We start from the raw sequence: 20,209 nt of genomic DNA, 5'->3' as shown, positions 1-20,209 counted from the left end.
TAAATTTGTCTCTAAGGTGCCACAAGTACTCTTAAAATGTTTTCACTTTCGGTGCAGATACATTTAACATGGTCTTTTTTTGGATTCTGTAGAGCTGTTTTGGGCCAAGAAATCCTGAGTTTTAGAGTAGGTCAGATTATGGTTGTATAAATTTTTTCAGGGAAAATACTAACCAGAAGAGAATATCCAGTGTTCACCAAAGTGGATCGGGGCACACACTGTGCTTGGTTTGAGTGTGCAACATATGCCCATACCTCAGGAAACATGCCCTTCTAAAAGTGCCCTGCTAAATTGACATAAAAGTGAAGTAGATGAACTAATCTAATTTCTCAATTACTTTGAAACTTGTTAATAATTAAATTAATATCTGGAGTTGACTATAGCTAGAGTCATTACATTAAGTTAGAACAGTGTTATCAGTAAAAGTTCATGCAGTATCAAAATATTAATGTGGTGTTTGTAGTAACAACATACATTCTTACAAACTAGTGTTGCTTTAAATTTCATATCCTCACTTCATTGCACCTGATATTGAACAGCTGAAATTTGGTGGCATCTTCACAAACCAAAATGTTTCCACCTCCTGAGTATGTAAGTCAAAGTTCAAGTGATTCATGCATTTGTATACTGATGTGTCATCTTCAAACTCAATTGCAATATAAAAAATCCTGGAACTTCCTGTTTTTAGCTATATTATAAGCCCTTGATGCTAAAACAGAATTTTCTTCACTAAATGTAGCTGTCCATTAAATGGCTATTGTCAAATGTATATTAGAGAAAAATCCATATGGATCCTAGACTGTGATTAAATGTTGTTGGGTAATTTAGTTGGGAAAAGAAATTGGGCCATGATTTTCAAACTGGATTGGTAATCTAGGGGCTGTAGCAGACTTAAAAGGGTTCTGACTTTTATAAATAATGGGTGCTTGTTGTTAACGTAAGAGAGCTTGATTTTTTTGGATATCAAGTTAGACATCCAAAAACCAAGATGCCCAAATCACTAATCAGTTTGGGAATCGTAGTCTTAACTCCTAGATCAGTTTGTTTTTATGATCCTGTTCTCAGATTCTAATAGGTGATCTTGAAAATTCTACCCATAAGTTATAAAGTTACTACCAGTTTTACTCATAGTGTATGCAACTTACTTTATTTTCATAACTACAGAACTAACAAGTAGCATTTCCTTACTACATTTGTGAGGTTATGACTTAATCTAGAAAACAAGACTTGGGGTAAAATTTTGAAAAGTGAATCTTGAGTGCTTTTATATACTGTGTGTGTATTATATATCTCAATGATCTATTGCAGTAGGCCTCAATTACGGATCAGCCTATACATCTGGTTTGCAGATAAGACTAACGCTTTCCTTTGTTTGACTATGAAGTGCCTTCCCCCTCTACTGCAGCTTCTGATTTGAAAATTTGGGTTTATTTGGGCTTATTTCATTCTAAAGTAGCCACTGATATTAGAAGGCCAATTTAAGGCACTGTAAGGCCTAATTTTTCAGACATGTTGAGCACCCAGGACTCCCATGGACTTTGGTTAAACTTCAGGATAGTCAGAACTTCTGATAGTTGGGCCTTTCTCTCTAATTGGGCACCCAAAATTCGTGGCTGCTTCTGAAAACTTTGGTCCTACAGTATAAATAAGTAGAGGGATGTTGGGGTGAGATCTTGAACTGGTATAAACTAGCATAGCGCCATTAACTTCAGTGTCTAGTTTTCTGTACAAATTCAGCAGAGTAATTTTGAGAGCAACAACTTCAGAATCTTTATTGCTTGTCTACCATGACCCTTACTTTTATTTCAGAGCAATCAATAGCAAATTGAATATTTATTTCTTTTTGTCATTAAATTTGTATGTTTCTCTCTGCCAGGAATTGATTTTAAAATCAGAACAATAGAACTAGATGGGAAGAAAATTAAGCTACAAATATGGTAAGTATTACAAAGCAATGTACATTTTCAGTCAGGCTAAATTACTCATGGGTAGTACAGTGCGATAGCATAAACGGGGCAGACTTCGGCCTGGTCTATGCTATGGGGGAGGATTGATCTAAGCTGTGCAACTTCAGCTATGTGAATAACATAGCTGAAGTCCATATACTTAGATCTACTCACCGCGGTGTCTTCACTGCGGTGAGTCGACAGCTGACGCTCCCCCCCCCATCGACTCCACCTCCACCTCTCGCTCTGGAGTACGGGAGTTGATGGGAGAGTGCTCGGCGGTTGATTTATCGCGTCTAAACTAGATGTGATAAATGGATCCCCGCTGGATCGATCGCTGCCTGTCAATCCTGCAGGTAATATAGACAAGCCCCGAGTGATGGAGAAGTTGTAAAACCTGTGGTAAGCTCTAGTACGATAGCTATCTGCCACCTTGTTCTTGGAGAAAAGGTTCATCTAACAGCACAATCCTAGCGAGAGCTGCTAGGTTTTTTGTTTTTTGTTTTGTTTTAAATCTAATTTGTGTTGGATAGATGTTTAATGTATTGGTGCCTGGAGTCAGACAGCATAATGAGAAATGGGGATTGTCAAAAGTTCTTGGGTTGTGGGGGAAGGAAGGATTGGTGTCCACCAGTGTTGGTCTCCTACCATCACAGGGATTGTCAGATGGATGCAGGCAGACCACTAAACGCTACAACAGTTTTTCCACTTAAAATATCAGGTGCTTGCTGATATATTTTAAGGGGGGGCTGGAATGAGCCCTTTCTGACACTTGGTTTAACGCAGTGATACTCGGACTGAGGCTTGTGAGTCACAAGTGGCTTTTTAATGTGTTGCCTGTGACTCTTTGAGGCACATGATATTAAAACACTGATTTTAATTATTAACCAATCAGGATGCTTTTACGATATTTTTAACCAATTACATTATCAACTTGCATAGTTACCTTATTTTCTGTGAGAATAATATATATAAAAATATATAGTACTATAGAAAATGAAACTGTGAATTCACATTACTGTCTCTCTTGGGTAACGATGATGGTTAATTTGGCTCCTGAAACACTGACGCCTGAGTATCACTGATTTAACATTTGCATGTAATGAAAAATCACCATCACTAAATAGTTAAATCTTCTTTATCTGTTGGTGTCCAACTGTTATCTATATCCATACAGTGTTGAGAAATTAGCTAGCAGACTTCCACAGACATCTGGGATTTAGCTGCCTTTGGTGCAATTGACATTCATACACTTCCTGATCTCACTGGTTAAAACTTGTCTTATCCTCACATGGCCAGTTTCCTTGAAGTATCCAAGAAACATTACTGACTGCTATCCTATGGTGGTTGGTCCTAATTCTTAATTATGCATGTTTTTAATGACTTCTTGGGGCACACTTTTTTTTTGTTTAATACAGGGCTAAAATGTATAGAAATTGCCTCAGAAGAATTGCTTAACCTTGTTACGGTGTAAGCAGGGCCATGCAGTACTGAGTCTCAGTTGACTGATGCTGTATCAGTTTCTTAACTGAAAATTTGATTTCTCTTTTTTTACTATTTCCCAGGGTGGATTTGATTTTAAATACAAATTGATTTAAATCACTACTCGTGAAGACTTGATTTAATCATGGATTTCTACATAAAAGTGCATTCTTGTTATGTTATAAGTGCATTCTTATAACCTTAATACATAATCTTCACAACTCCAAGATAGATGTAGGTTTCATTTTTAGAAGGTACACATTATACATTTTTAAAGTGATTTATTTTGAAAACATTTCAGATTAGTTTTACAGCTATATCAGAAAATGAACGATTGCTTGGTTATTGCATTTACCAAAGGTGTATTAACAAAACAAGCATTTTAAATTTTTGTTTTTAGTTAAAAACATTCAAGTTTTATAAAATCAGGTTTGTTTTTTAGAATTGTTTTTTAACTAAAATAGTTTAAATGAAATATTTTAAAAAAAACCTACAAAAATTAAATAGACTGTCAGCTAGGTCAACATGAAAAACTTAAAATATTGGCTTCTGCAGCTAACTTGATCGTCTTCACCTTCATTTTCCTGTTTCTTCATAATCTGGAAAAGAAAAACAAGCTTTCCTGCTTTTTCAGGTCCCAAAGGATTTCTCAATTTGGAACGAATTAGTCCAAAGGAAGAAAATATTCTTTCTACACCGGCAGAAGAAGCTACTGCTGTTAAAAGTGAGATTATCACTTCAACAGTTTCTGAATCCAAGTGCTTAAGTGACTTCCACCAGTTCACTGGTGTGATTTTCTTTAAAATATCATCAGAAAATATATATTTCTTGACTGGTTCACCCTTACCTCTGATGTTTATTATAGTTGGCATTATGGAGGGATGATTGCTGGATGGCTGTCGTAGCCAAGTCCTCCTCTTCAGCAGTTAAGGTTTGACCCTGGTACCGAGTATTGAAAATATTTGCAAGAAAATGAACTGGAGATGGTGCTTGTCCCATTCGTGGTTTTTTTTTTTAATGCTTGTAATTTAACTCTGTCATTGCGTATTTTTCTATTTAAGATTGCACTCAATTCCTTACAAATTTCTACTGTGTCAGCAATAACAGCTATTTCCCTGCATTTTGTTCAAGGCTACAGAAATAGGCTTCAGGGAACTCTGCATGTGTTCAACATTTCTCTTAAGCCCAATCTTGAGAACTTTGGCTGTGACAGTGCCATCTATTTTTTTCATGATTTTGTTCACAAACGGTCATCAGATTAGGCCCGTTCTTGATATAGTGCTCGAAACGGTCCACTACCAAGCTCCATTGTACATCATATAGGAGAGTTCGCTTGGTTCCTCCCACTTTTTTCAGAGCAGCTGCTGCAAAGTGGTTGTTACGGAAGTATTTTGCAATTTCAATAACCTTAGGCTTTATTTCTGGAACGCTGAAGTCTTTGGCTAGGAGGTGCATCAAATGAGCACTGCAGTTGTATGTTGTTAGCTTGGGACTCTATTCTAAATAATTTCTTCTCATCTTGGATACATTTGCATCATTGTCTGTGACCAAGCTGCGTACTAAACATTTGCATTTTTTTTCAGTTTGTTACTGCTCTTACTTCTTGTAAGTATTTGGCTGTGTGTGCATTTCCTGATGTCTCAGTTGTTTCTGTAAGGTAGACATTCCCTTCTTCTGTTGTCCCACAAGCACACACAACAGGATCATTGTGGAGCATTGCTCCATCCCTCAAGACTCAGGTTAACAATTTTACCCTCTGGAGCTTTTGCACACTGCTCAATTTCTCTTTCAGACACTTATCCAGCAATTTGCCTGTGACATCTGCTCTGTTGGGTGGACTGTATCCAGGTCTTAATGACTGAACCATGTAATGAAGTGTGGGGTCTCAATCGTATGGAAAGAGTTTGTTGCAAAAACAAACTGGGCGATTTTTTTCATCAATTACCTCTTTTTTGTAATCTGCTGGTTCTCATCACAAACTTATCTATGGCTGTTTCTGGATGATGGAGTTTTTTTTTTTTCTTTTTGCTACAGGTGATATACTGTGGCTATGTGACATACATGATATGACTGAAACATTATCATTGACAGATAACTCTGAAACTATAGAAAATGATGGTGATCTTGAAGGTGGATAGTCTTCAGAATCCTGTAGGTTGAGGATGGATTCTCCTAAACAAAATAAATCAATACAGTTCTTTAATGATTATTACCATACTTCTCATTTAGTATTACTCATTGCGTTCCTTGACACTCAGTACTACTTTAAAAGTGAAATTGTAAAAGGAAGATCTGCTTATTTCAGCTATTTATTTTTTATCACAACTGCATCTAAAATGATTGTATCATTGACTAACTACATTTTTTGCTCAAACATGAGAATTCAAGAGTAGACCAGAAGGAAAACAGGCAGTCCTTAAGAAAGAAGTATGAAATAAGTTTACCATCCTGAAGATCCTGCAGACATGTTCCTTTCAACACAGCTTTCTCCTGAGAGGGAACACTTCTCATGATGTTGTTTCATTCGGGCAGCCAGGCCTTGCATTTCATTGTTGCACTTTTTGCATTTTGCACACATGCCTGTCTTACCTGCGAGTAGAGGAACTTCATTAAAATATTCCTGAACTGGGTCTCCCTTGCGGCCTGCTGCCATTATAGGTTTTCCTTTCTAGTGAGAGAATGGTATGGTAGATCTCAAATCAATGAAGGCTACACTCAGAAAGACCTCAAGACTTCTGGAATATGCTTCTCAAACAGTCTCACTTTTGTTTCTACTGCCTGTAGTTCCCTTCTCACATTATCTCCAGACTTCTTCTCCTTGTCCAGATCTATTCCACCCCAACAATCTTCTATTTATTGAACTTTCTGAAACTTTGCACTCTTAGAGAGAGGTAAGGGACTGATTTTGTGTACATAGATTTGCAGAGGGACAGTAGGGTTGAAGTCTGTTGTTTCTCACCTGTCTTTCTGTCTTTCTAAATAAATAAAAAAAAAACATTTTTGCTGTTAACAAGCATGTTATCTCTGGAGACACAAATCCACAGTTTGAGAACTGCAAAACTAAGCATTTCAGATGGTATCTTCTAGACCAGGGATTGGCAATCTTTGGCACATGGCCCATCAGGGAAAGCCGCTGGTGGGCCGGGACGGTTTGTTTACCTGCAGTGTCTGCAAGTTCGGCCGATCGCCACTCCCACTGGCGGCAGTTGGTCATTTCAGGCAAATGGGGGCTGCAGGAAGTGACAGCCAGAACATCCCTCGGTCCACACGCTTTCCCACAGCCCCCATTGGCCTGCAAAGTGCTGGCTGCCACTTCCCTCTGCCCCCATTAGCCTGTACAGTGAACCGCGGCCAGTGGGAGCTGCGATTGGCCGAACCTGCGGACGCTGCAGGTAAACAAACCGGCCCGACCCGCCAGTGGATTTCCCTGACGGGCCCCGTGCCAAAGGTTGCCGATCCCTGATCTAGACTGAGCATTGAGTCCCATTGGATAGTTAGAAAGATTAACCTAAATTAATATATACAGAAGCCCCTGGACCTCAATAAAATTGAGTCCCAAATCCATGAACTATTGGAACTCATTTACAAAACTTTTCTTAAATGTTACATGAATATGTTGTCTCATACTATAGAATTAGAATTTATAATCCCTATTCCATGATGAGATACATTATAGCTCAAAGATATCTTAATTAAAACTATCTTTAGATAGATTTTTTTCTTCAAAAAGCATTTCATCAAAAAAATCCTATTTACATTTTAAAAAATTCGATGATTTAAAAAATTTTTTAAAAAATTTATTTTTATCCACCCTGCTATTTCCCCTCATAAATATCAATCTCAGTATACTGGTTTGTTGGTCCTTTTTTGAGTGCAAAGGAGAAGGATATACTTTTATTTAACCCTTTTAAAGGGTACTTTTCTTAACATTCAGGGTATCAACACATTCATTACCTTTTTGTTTTTTATGAACTCTGAAAGTAGTGAAAACAAGGTTTAAAAACAATAAACAAACAAGTGTCTGTCTTCACCAAATTCTAGGGATACGGCTGGTCAGGAGAGATTCCGCACAATCACTACAGCATACTACAGAGGAGCCATGGTGAGTGAGTGTTCGGAGTGTTATCTGTTCAGGTGTAACTAAAATCATAATTCGTTTGCTTCCTTAGGTTGAACCCTTTAAACCTGTCTTGCTAGAGAGAAATAATAACCCAAAGGTAGGGGATAACAGATTATTTCAGGACCATTGCGGTTTTTGTGAAGTCTTGTTCTCCAGTTTTCTGCCCCTCCATCTTGTATATAGTCACAATCTCTCTCTGGACGCGAGGCTTAATTCACCAAGTTTTTGTTTTTATGCAATCACATTTTCCTTGTTTCAAGTGATAGCAGGATAGGTGATATGTCTGCTAATATTAAAAGTGAATTTGACTGAGTTGGATTTCCTGCTCTGTGTCCCCTTCAGCAGGTCTAGAATGCAGCAGCTAGAATCAGACACGATCAAGTATATAAACTGTCTCTAGGGCAACTGCTACTGATTCTAGTTAAAAGAAAAGGAGTACTTGTGGCACCTTAGAGACTAACACATTTATTAGAGCATAAGCTTTCGTGAGCTACAGCTCACTGCATCTGATGAAGTGAGCTGTAGCTCACGAAAGCTTATGCTCTAATAAATGTGTTAGTCTCTAAGGTGCCACAAGTACTCCTTTTCTTTTTGCGAATACAGACTAACACGGCTGCTACTCTGAAACTTGATTCTAGTTAGCGAACTATTTGACTTCTAAATAGTTCCTTACATTTTGACACGCCCTATGTGACAGAGCTATTCACAACATACCATGACTCTGAGATATCCTAGGTCAGGCATTAATGCAGTTATAGTCTGGTTTTACTTACTTTACTGCTACCATGTTACAGGGAGATGCACGTGCATACACAGCTATGGAAGAGCAAATTTGCCTTGACAACATTCAGCATCAGCCTTGCTATAAAACTCTACTCATCTGTCAAGTAGAGCTACTTGCCCTGGGCAAGCAGCATCTTACAAAAGCTGTTCCTAGGCCCTTTTGAGGGGTGGGGGTGGGGTGATGCATAGTGAACATTTGAATACATGTTGTAAACATGGCTTACTTAAGACAAACAGGTTTAAGACAAACAGGATATCAGGTCATGGTTACTTTATGGTGGTCACAAACTTTCTTTCTAGTAAGACCAACTCCTGGCTGCCTTTTAGTTATAGAATTTACAAATTCTTGCTCACCATAGTTTAGCTAGTTTTAACTTAATATTAAGAGCATAATTATCGTATGTTTAAAAACAATAGGTGACAATTAATGGATATTTATTGGGTCAAGACGATTCAGAATTTATTCAAAGAGATCATATAAAGCCTTCAGAAAGGGCTGTTTAATTATAAAGGTATATGTGGCTTACTAACTTTTTAGGCATTTTAACCGCAAACAAGCAATATGTACATCAAATCTAAACTAATATTAAGATTGTTTTGTTTTCCCCCATAGGGAATTATGCTGGTATATGACATCACAAATGAGAAGTCTTTTGACAACATTAAAAACTGGATAAGGAACATAGAAGAGGTAGGGGAAATAAGCTGCATCTGTTGATTATTCTCTAATTTCTCCAAAGCAATGACGAACATCCAAGCATTTTTATTTTCTTTCAACAGAGGGGTGTATATGTGTAGCCAAATTTGAATGGATATAAACCAAAGCAGGGTGGCTTTCTGGTTTACAATGTGCTGGAAGAGGAAGGTTAGAGACTGTCATTCAAAAATGATCATGTAGAGCAAGGATTTCAAAACTGCTTGCTTCCAGTGGGTGCCTTTAGCTTAACCTTTGCTTTGAAGTATGGCTAAGAGACGAGAAGGAGAACTATTTTCAGTATCTCTTGGTGAAGTTGAGACATGCCTAACGCTATTCTGTTTTAAGTGTAGATTTACCTGCATGTGTACATTCAATACCTGGTTTGCCTTTATTCTTATGTTAAACTTCAGTTGTGTGTTCCTTTTCCCTCACCTTGTAAGTTATTTGAATAACAAATACATTGACCATACTTGAATCTGAAGGCAGTGCTAGAGGAATTGGGAATAGGAATGCTTGAGCATTAGATCCAAGCAAAATAAGGCTTAATCTAGTGGTGACAGAATTTTATTCTACTTGCTCTCAAAAAAAGAAACCTGCTACCATTCTCTGGTTCATTTGACTGTTGGACCTTGCAAAGAAGGGACTATCAAGGAGACTTCTGAAGTCATGCTGATGCCCTAGATGTTCAAAATTAAGAAATACTTTATTAAGCTTTTCGAAAAGCTTAATATTCTTCTCTTTCACCCCTGATGTCCTTATTAGGGTTTTATTAGTGAGTTCTTATTGTCTAATGTGTGGATCTGTTTCTGATAGGTGAAGATTTATCTTTAACTCTATGCTGCTTTAACAAGAGCTTATTTTTCCCTTCAGCATGCCTCTTCAGATGTGGAAAGAATGATTTTGGGTAATAAATGTGATATGAATGAAAAGAGACAAGTCTCAAAAGAAAAAGGAGAGAAGGTACATTTTTGGACTACTAAATTCTTTATTAAAGGCCTAGTATTTTCTCTGATCTACTGTTCCTAATGATGCTTGTTACTCTAATTTTAGCAACACCAAACCAAAGTCTTTAACTCCTCTCTGCTTTTAGAACAGGGGCAGGCAAACTTTTTGGAGGGCCGGTTAGGGGGGGCTGTGCCTCCCCAAACAGCCAAGTGTGGCCTGGCCCCCACACCCTATCCAGCCCCCCCCCTGGGATTTCTGCCCCATCCACCCCTCCCTGTCCCCTGACTGCCCCCTGCCACCCCATCCTACCCTTCCTCTCATTCCGGACTGCCCCAGCCCCTATCCACACCTCCACCCCCTGAACACCATCCTGAACTCTCCTTTCCTCTATTCTACCCCACCCCCGCCGATCCCTGCCCCCTTACTATGCTTCCTGGAGCACCGATGGTTGGCTGCACTGCCCAGAACACCAGGACAGGTAGCCATGCTGCCTGGCTGGAGCCAGCCACACCACCGCTCAGCACAGAGCACTGGGTCAGGCCGCGGCTCTGCAGCTGCACTGCCCAGCAAGAGCTTGCAGCCCCCCCACCCAGAGCATTGCGCCAGCGGCGCAGTGAGCTGAGGCTGTGGGGGAAGGAGAACAGCAGGGGAGAGGCCGGGGGCTAGCCTCCCGGGCCAGGAGCTCAGGGGCCAAGCAGGAGGGTCCCATGGACCGGATGTGGCCCGCGGGCCATAGTTTGCCCACCTCCTGCTTTAGAACCTTCTACACATCATAGGATGTCCATCTTCTTTTAAGATGGTGCTTCATATATGGAATCCAATTGAGCTTCAATACTCCTCTCCAGTGAGATGTTCTAAATGTTGGCCTTCCCTATGATTCTTCCCTTTTGAGGGAACCTAAAAGGGAGAATAATCAGGATGTCATTTAAGTGCATTGTGGTTGATCATTCTCTAATCACTGTTTTTTGCAATGGCAAATTTTGAATATGTTAAAGTAGCCATATTAAGGGTAAAGTTAGTGGTTTTAACATTCTGGGACACTTTCTAAGGATCCTGAAGTAAGGCTGCACACATGAAATTATAGTAATACAATCCAAGTATTATGATATTGGCTAGCGGGTCACTGGTAGGATTATCTACACCTGCATATGAATGTCTTAAACTACTATTAAGACTTTTTTTTTCTTAATTAAACTTTTGGTATCCATAGGAAAAGTCCTATAGAACTTGAGTGATTTGCATACAATAATTTAAAAAAGCTACAGAATAGACAAGATTTACATCAGGATCTGCCTCTGGTAGTATTCTGTGGTGGGGATACAATTCAGTGTAGCTACATCAGTTTACACCAGCAGAGGGTCTGGTCCACCATTCAGAAAACCCTTAAGCTATTCTCTCAATTTCTGTAGGAACCATTTAAACTTCTATAGCAATTGTTGATTTAGTCCTTCATTGAATGCTATACAACTCTTCAGTAAAAGGGTAATGTTAACATTTTTCCAGTGCAAAGAAAGTATATTTGGGATTATTATATCAACTTGGTTACCCCCTTAATGGAGCCACTGCTCCATTATTTGCTGACATAAAAATGACTTGTCACTTTGCAAATTTAATTTATAAATACCAAAACTTTTTAAAACCTGTCTTCCAGTTAGCAATTGATTATGGAATCAAGTTTCTAGAGACAAGTGCAAAATCCAGCATAAATGTGGAAGAGGTAAGATTGGAATTACATTTTTTTTGTCATTTTAGAACTTTAATACTGTTACATAGTGTTGCTTGCAATGTGATTTCTAACTATATTAGCTTTTCAGACTTGATGCATAATGTGGTATTGACCACTTTGCTCCTATGTCTTCATGTGCTGTCAATTTTTGCTTTATTTGAGTATGTCCTTGTAGCATCCAAAACACCAGATGTCTTCAGCTAATATTTCTACATTTGTAGATTGTATATGTTAAGTGACTTTTTATTAATGTTGCAGATAGTTATAGTGGTACACTTACTAGTAACTAAAAGGGGTCTAGATACTTAAATTGTGCCTGTTTTTGGAACAGACTTTTATGTTTATCCAGTGCCTAGCACAGTAGGGTCCTGGACTCTAGGTGCTACCACAGCACACTAGTATTTTCTCTTTCTAGAGATAATTTCATATTACTACTGGATACACGCTGTACATATGCAGTTTCTCCCTGTCATTTGCCAAGAGGACCAAATATACCTTGGCTAGCAGCTGGTCTGCTCACTAAGTTGAAAGAGTAGCTCAAAGTAAGTCAGGCTGTCCATATAGCTTCACTTGCTATAATTTTTTCCTGCTTTTAAATTATAATTCCATCCTATAGGACAACTATATATTTTGCTGCAAATAGTTATGAGCTGAACTCCCTGAGTGGACCACACCACAACTGATTCCTCAGACCTTTACTGGAAGAGGATAAGGAAATGAAGCTTGAGTCTGTCAATGCTGAATTGCCAGAGATTCCCACACAAACAGTGTTTATATATACCCACACAAAATAAGTTATCCTAAAATGACCTAAAAGAAGAAAATAGTAAGGAATCCAAGAGCACTTACTTTGGTGCTTTCTTTAGGGAGGATTAAGCTATCAGTTCATTCAAGATGGCTGAAATGTACAGATCTTTTAATGATTAGACACCAGTCATGACATATAGCAATCTTTTTTTTTTTTAAGAGTTTTTTAAAACTAATATTGGTTGAAGATAAAAAAAGCATAAGAGGCAGGACAGCTGGTAAATGCTCTCTTCTGGAGGCTGCTGCGTTCTAAAAGCTTTCCAAAGAATGTATAAAAGGGAGGGTACACTTGTTTTTGAGGCTTCAATAAGCATTAAGTTCATAATTGTGAACTTGAAATTGTGGAAATTAACATGTGCATTTTTAAAAATAGCTCAACTGATATACGATACCACTAAAGTAATTTTGTAAATTGAGAAGTGTGTGACACAGTATATAGTTTATAGCTAGAATGGATTTCTGTTTTCATTGTCCTCCATCAGGGATAACAGATTTACGCTATTTAAGGTTATCACTATACCAATGCTTTTCTGTTTGTAGTGGTCTTCAGAATTGTGAAAATAACGTTAATATTAATACTGGATAATAAGGAGTGGACTTTAGATAAAAGCATATCCCTTATTCCAGTTGTTCACCCATTGTGGTATTTTTTTGCTGCTTAAGTGTCAGGAGCATCCTGCAATTTCATCACTATTCCTACCCTCCATAATTAAATGCAGGGGATACACTGGCATCAAGAGCCAGAGCTCCAAGCTAGCTGCCTGGCTAACTTGTAGAATTTTTCATATTTTCCCTCTCATCTTTATTACATAGCTGGCCTAGACATGTCCAGACTCAAATGTAATGTGTAAATCTTGAATCTTCTTTCCAACCACTTAACTTCTAGAAGTTAATACTTAATTCTGTTAATAAGTGAATCATGTATGGAACTCAGTTTGTGCTATTGTCATTTTTTCTCCTTTGTAAGTGCATGCTTTCCCCTCCTCGGTCCCCTGACACATACTCACTCCCATTCCTTCCCTTGAGAACTTTGTCTCCAGTTCTAAGCCTTCTCCTGAAATTCCACTTTCCTTTTGGTCCCTGAGAATTGCGGATTTTAGTTGCCTTAAAAAATAAACTCTGGCCATCACTCAACTTGTATCCCTGTCTGATTAGCCCAACTGTCAAACATAGCATGGCACAAACAAGCCAAAGTGGTTTTGGCAGTGGGAGTAGGTGGGTTGGCTGGGAACCTATCTGCAAAGCATTGGCAGGGACAAAAGGAAATGGAGCTTTGAATTTTCTGTTACAAGCTAACTCTTGAGCTTTTCCACCCCCTTTGAACGGTGCTTCTGAAAGGCTAGATTCCAACCACAGCATACAACTTGATACACATGCTGCATGTTTGAATTTGGACTCTGGTCCTGAGTCTTTGAAAAGCAGTTTAATGTACAGCAGTGAACTGCCTCAGCAGAAGGGCTGCTCAACAGCAGAAGATGGGGTGAAGGATGCTGACCTAAACACCAGATTATAAAACATGACTATTGCCATATGAGACAGTATCCATTGCACACTTAGTGTCTTTGATGTAATTTTTAATATTGCATATTTTGTAGACCATGGTTACTGAACATGTAAGACCATTCAATCTAGTTTGTCTCATGTTCCCTTTTCCTTGGTTTCAGGCATTCTTCACACTTGCACGGGATATAATGACAAAACTCAACAGAAAAATGGTTTGTACCTTTTGCTTCACAATACATTAACCTCTGTGCATGGTGCAGGCTGTTACAAGGACAGTGTTAAAACACTTCACTTTTATACTTCTAGGAAAACCCACTGTTTTTACAGTAATCTAACCAGAAGTTTTGTGACTGGCAAAAGAATCAGTCTCCGCATAGACTTGCGATTACAAGTGAAGGCAGGCAATGTTGCTTTTACTGTTCAGCTCTTGTGATTAAATTCTCTACAAAACTATGTAGAGAACATCAAAGCTGCACAGAAACTTTCTGTAAATGAGAAATACCAGAGTTAAGGTTCCACTCTGCCCCCTTGTGTGCATTTATTATAGCAGTCTTTATTTCACTTTTACTTTTCACTCTTTCTGCTGCTCAGACTAGGGGATTGTACAAAATATACTGCATGTGCACAAGTTTCTATTATGGCGCTATTCTTACAAATAGCATTTTTCCTCCCCTTCAGGAAGTGTTAAATTTCCTTCGTGTACTCAAAAATAGCTGACCTTCTTTTGCTCGTTTTCAAAAAATAATAAACACCTTCAGGCAGATATCATGCCTGAAAACCTTTGTTAAAAGAAACTTTGCAAAGCTACATGCATTTCACAATGAAGTATTTAACATGGAAAATTTTGAACCTTAAAGTTTCAGCTATGGTTTGCTTTAATGACTCTTGTCACTCATCAGTGGACAAGAATTTAGCTATGCCAATCCTCTTAATGTTATGCATAGCATTTTTGCAAACTTTGTTCCTCTAATATCTTTGCTTGTTAAACAACTTCAGAAGAACCAATAATGTTTTAGTGTGATAAATTCCATGGATCCCAGAGCAGACTACATCTTGTGTACAGATTATACAGATGGCATCTCTTTCCCACCATTAAACAACCATTTCCTGCTAAGAGGTGCATAGTACTTGTTGAGTTTATATTTATAAATCTTAGAGCACTAAGTGAATACTTAGACTTTAAAAGTACTAAAACTGTACTGCAGGCTTCACATAAATCATAAAGGTGGTCCTGGCCACGCTAAACTGTCCTAGCAACTCAATTGGCTATTCTTTCAGGCTGGGATTTCCATATGGGTGCATTATTAAGGTGGTAATTTGAGTTTCCAAACTATCCAACTCCCAAGAGATTAATTGTCAGTTACCCAATAAAACTACCCCTCTGCTTACAAAAAACAGTTGATGCCAATATTTCACTTAAGCTTTGGAGGCTGAGGAGTGAAGGAAAAGGGGGAGTGCTAAGCCTGCTTTTCTCCATTCATAACATAGTTGTTTTGTTTTTGCAGAATGACAACAGTTCACCAGGGGCTGGTGGGCCGGTGAAAATAACTGAAAATCGATCGAAGAAGAGCAGCTTCTTTCGATGCACGCTACTTTGATGAACTCCTAATGATAGACTGCAGCACACTTAGAAGAACCTTTTCTGCTTCTTTGAAAGCACAGGGTCACAAAGCCTCAGAAATAATACCACCAAGCTGCTGCTGAGAGCTTCAATGAATGTTGACTACGTTAAACAAAACATCAAGTGGATTTTGCTCACTAAGCCCATTGACCTGTCAGGCTCCTTTTTCTCAAATGTGGAAGCAATGAAGTGGAGACACAAATGCAGGACTTAATTTTCTTCATTACTTTCTGTTTTAATGCCTGTTGCAAAAGCTGCTACATTTCTTTTAACTTTGCACATCCATATTAGCCTTTTATTGCCTGTTACTGCACAATCTAACACTTGTATTTGCACAGTTTATTGTCCTTTAACAGATTTGTGCGTTATTTTACAAATTTATTTTACAAATTTATTTTAAAAAGCCAGAAGGGATAGATTAAATCACATCTCCAGTAATCTTTGCTGTACACATGTGATCATGTCTGCTATATGGATGTGTTTAAGGTAATGGGGCTTATTAAAACAAATTGGCATTTAAGAACTTGTATAGGTTTTTATTCAGTTTTTCTCACAAATGCACAAATCCGTTCATACAGAAGCTACTTCGTCCTCTATTTTGAATGTAGGATGTTTTCTTTTCTATTGGTTTTTACCAAACTTAAGAGAATCTTTTTAGAGCAGATTTGTCTTCTAAATAGACGTAGTTCTTGTCTCATTTGTTGAATGCACCCTTAAAGCATGTGAATGAGCCCCAGTGGTCATTCATTTTTCACCTAGTTTTCTCCTGTTAGCCCAACTCATCTGCTCTTTTATTTTTGTTCTTGTTTCTGATGAAACTTGAGTTGAAATCTTCAACATAGCACAGGTGGGGATCCTAGCTATCACTTAAGTGACTAAGCTGAATGAGGGTATTCAAAACTCCTGGATTCTGTTCTCCAATGTATGAAGAGTAATTGCAGCTCCTCTGGGTGACTTAGTGATGCTGAGGATGTTCCCGTCACACCTCTAAACCTTGACCCTTGACGGCAAAGGCATGTACAAACTAGCTTCCTGTGTAGTCACTATATTTGTTAAGCCCTCCCCACCCCCCCAGAAAAGAAAATGGCACACCACTGCTTATAATGCAATATTATGCAGCTGATACTGAATGTGTAAAGCCTTCAGTCTGCACAGGCAACTATAGAAGTTAATCATCAGAAATTGGAACAGTGATTTAGACTGCTAGAAGTCAAGTTGAAACTTAATTGACGTTCTAACTCCTCTGAACACCTGCAAGCTAGTTTATGTATTTTATCACTTGCTTGTTTGTTTTTCAAAAATCTTTCTCCATGAATGATTAAAACTGGTGCTTTAGTTTGTTGTGCCAAACTTGGACAATTGTTAGCTTTACTACAAACTTAAGAGTCCACCACTTTGGTTATAAGGTGCAGATGGATTGTCTTGTTGACAAACTGCTAACTTTTCTGACGTCTGCTTGTTTCGCTACAGTCACTGAACTTTGTGGTAACAACCAATCCACAATATGTTTAATATGTTAATGTTTCACTCTGCTTCAGTTTGGGATGTCTGATATTCAATTTGTCATCTTGGGGTCTGTCTCAAATATTTTTGAAACTAATTCAGTGGACATCAGCAGTGAATCCAAAAAGGACTTTGATTAGTGTCCTGAACAGACTTGAGAAACTTCATCTGGTTCCTCTAAAGTTTAAGTGGCTTTCTACACATTCTCCCACACAGCTACTTAATTACAATTAAAGTGATCCTGGTAATTTAGATTGTGAATCACAGTCTCCTATTCTTACTGAACTAGAAGGCACAGCAAAATTTGAGTTAGCAAAAATGTTCCAAACAAAAACAACCCTAGCTGCTCTGGCCTACACTTCAAATTTTTCTGGGACAGGCTAATGCAGTTAAGTTTTCTGTATGGTAACAAAGTGCTTTCTATACAGCAACTGTTATGACTTCAGTTATGAATGTTGTTAATTTTCAGTAATTTACCTTTGACTTATTTTGGTGTCGTAACACATAGTGTTTTTTTTTTTTTTTTTTTTTTTTGTTTCGGGGTTGTCTGCAAACCAAAACTGACACGTTCCATGGTTGGCAGCTTTTACAGAATGCTTTGCTTACGTTGCATTTCCTCTGTCTTCTTTGTTTGGTTCTGTGTACAAACAAGATTAGTCTCCATGAACTTCCTTTTGAAAGAGCCTGTAAGTGAGAGTCTATAAAGTGCTTCTTGACGCAGCAGCAAATTGGGGCATCTGCTCTGTTGTATTTAAAAAAAAAAAAAAAAAAAGAAAAAGAAGAAATCCTTGCTATTTTCTTACATTTAGCTATGCTAAACTTTACATAAATTTGAGGTAAGACCATGGGAAATTCACTTTATGCATGATAAAATGATGCAGTAAATATTTCACTTTGCTTAATGTTCGTATAATGCTCATCTTTCTCTATTTGTAGAAGGAGTTAGTGACCATTTCTTCTGTCCCCTGCTGAAACTGAAAAATTCCAGTTTCATGTGAAAACATTATGGTCTTATGGATAAGGTAAAACAGATTTTTTTTTTTTTTTGGTTTTTTTTTTTCCAGCAGTATTAGGTGGTTGAGGGGCCGCACTTTATCAGTATATTAACTTTTGATAATGGTCAACATAGACCTCTTTAGTCGTACGGTCTGTTGTCAGACATTGAAAAATGTGCTGTATTTTAGCATGTAAATCAGCTGATTATGTTTCACTGGGAACTTTTTCTAGCTATATTTTACTTTAGGCAAGCAGGCAAATAATAACTGTTATGTCTGAGCATCAGTTGCTGGGTGCTTCAGGTTTTTTTCTAATACCAGTATGAATGTTTTGTGCAGTCTTTTTTGTTATAATTTTACTCAAGACTATAATCTTAATTTTTGAAAGACTCTAACTATACCTCAGCTAACTAATATTCTAATATCCATTAAAACAAAGGTGATCCAACTATTATTCATTATACAAAGCAGAAAATGTGCAGCCTGCCTGGCTCTAAAGACCTCCATTAGTCTTTAAGGAAAGGAAGGCATTTCTTTGGGTTTTATTAGGACTAGAACCTACTTGCTGTCAAGTGGGGGTTTCCCCCCCCACAACTCTAGTCTTCCCTCCCAGTTTGTGCAGTGTGTTCTGTTTTTTTTCTAAATTGTGAGAAAATAAAACCTGAAAATATATGGTCTCAATGCTTCTTTTGCTATAGCTTTCAATCCTGTGATCAGCAAACTATGCACATAAAATGCTTAGTTCTTGTTGAGTAGATATAGAATACTTGATTTAGGTTTAGTTATTAAATCTCTTGAAGTTGGTTTAATGTTAAAACTTTGAAACCACATATTAAATGTAATGCAATTTACCTTTATTGAATGTGGGGATTTCTACAGTACTAGTCAAGGTTTTTGAAAAGTGCAGTTTTATAAATGAGGTATTTCCTGTCACAAGTGCATTTCCTCTTTTAGTCTTTTGTTTGTTGAGTGAAATCAAGTCCATTATTTTCACAAGCCAAAAGTGGAGGGGGTGGGGTGTATTTTTGAAATACATGTTTTTTTTGTTTCTGTGAAGAACTGTTGATGGGTAACCATTTGGAAGATACACCAATAGTACATAAAATGCATAAATGTGTTGCTAATTTGTGGAAATGCATTGGTCATCTGATTATGTAATCAAGTGAAATTTGCCAGGTTAAAGTTTAAGGACAAGCTGTTTGCACATATTGGCTCCTTCCCTCCACTGCCCCCGAGCTGCTTGTGCCACATTACTCTTCTTAATGTAGTTTGTACTTCAAAATGCCATGTAAAGGCAGGACTTCCCACTTTTTCTTTGTTGCCAGTGAATTTAAACATGTTAGTGCATTCCTATGGCCTTATAAGCATATATTTTGCAAATGACACTTTTCCTTGGGATTACAATTATTTTAATGCAATATACAGTTACTAAATTCAGACTAAAAAGCATGGCCCTAAAGAAAATGCATAATTTTCAAATAGAATTGTTCTACCATGTGTGTGTTTAAGCACATTTTATCTCTGCTCCAAAGGCGTAATGTGAAAATCCTGCAGATAAAGTGGACTTGTCATGTTAACTTGTAAACTTTAATCATTAATTGTTTACTGATACTGTGTTAAAAAAAGAATGGTTTTATTATTCCATGTGAACTTTTTTTACAACAATGTGCATCTCAAATAAAATTACATAATGAAAAATACTCAGTTTCTTCTATGAAGTAACTCTGTGTAATCAATCTTATGCAAGTTGTATTTCCACTCTGTTCTAACACAGGATTACGTTAGGGAGGGTCCAATTTAACTCATGCCTGAGGTTTTGTTTAACTTGAATAGCTTGCTTGCTTCTGAAATTGACTCTTTTGGGAGTAGCTTCTTCAAGAACTTCTATCCCTATTTTAATTCCTTCTGCATCAGAAAAAAGGGGAAGTTTTATGGTGATTAGTAGGAGGGAACACTTGAGTAACTTAAAGATGTGTTATTCGGAATACTTTCCCAAAGCATGTGTTGAAAGCAAGACTAGACAAAATTTACTAAATGTAAAGTGGGGTGCAATCCTGCATTACCAGAGAGACAAGTGGGAT

The 20,209-nt window shown here is 37.8% G+C and overlaps 1 protein-coding gene across 1 annotated transcript in view; it reads left to right on the top strand.

The window, feature by feature from the left end:
- RAB8B (RAB8B, member RAS oncogene family) overlaps nucleotides 1–19,826 on the top strand; it is a 41,942-nt gene extending 22,116 nt beyond the window's left edge. Inside the window, exons 3-9 of the mRNA XM_038420131.2 lie at nucleotides 1,877–1,937; nucleotides 7,470–7,530; nucleotides 8,945–9,022; nucleotides 9,899–9,988; nucleotides 11,625–11,690; nucleotides 14,171–14,221; nucleotides 15,515–19,826. Of these exons, the coding sequence (XP_038276059.1) occupies nucleotides 1,877–1,937; nucleotides 7,470–7,530; nucleotides 8,945–9,022; nucleotides 9,899–9,988; nucleotides 11,625–11,690; nucleotides 14,171–14,221; nucleotides 15,515–15,607 (500 nt within the window). The 3' untranslated portion in view covers nucleotides 15,608–19,826. The remainder of the gene's footprint in view (nucleotides 1–1,876; nucleotides 1,938–7,469; nucleotides 7,531–8,944; nucleotides 9,023–9,898; nucleotides 9,989–11,624; nucleotides 11,691–14,170; nucleotides 14,222–15,514) is intronic.
- The last annotated feature ends 383 nt before the right edge of the window (nucleotides 19,827–20,209 follow it).

The sequence above is a fragment of the Dermochelys coriacea genome, chromosome 10 (assembly GCF_009764565.3).
Source record: "Dermochelys coriacea isolate rDerCor1 chromosome 10, rDerCor1.pri.v4, whole genome shotgun sequence".
NCBI lineage: Eukaryota > Metazoa > Chordata > Testudines > Dermochelyidae > Dermochelys > Dermochelys coriacea.
Note: the sequence above shows the minus strand (reverse complement) of the source record. Positions and strands in the feature narration are given on the sequence as shown.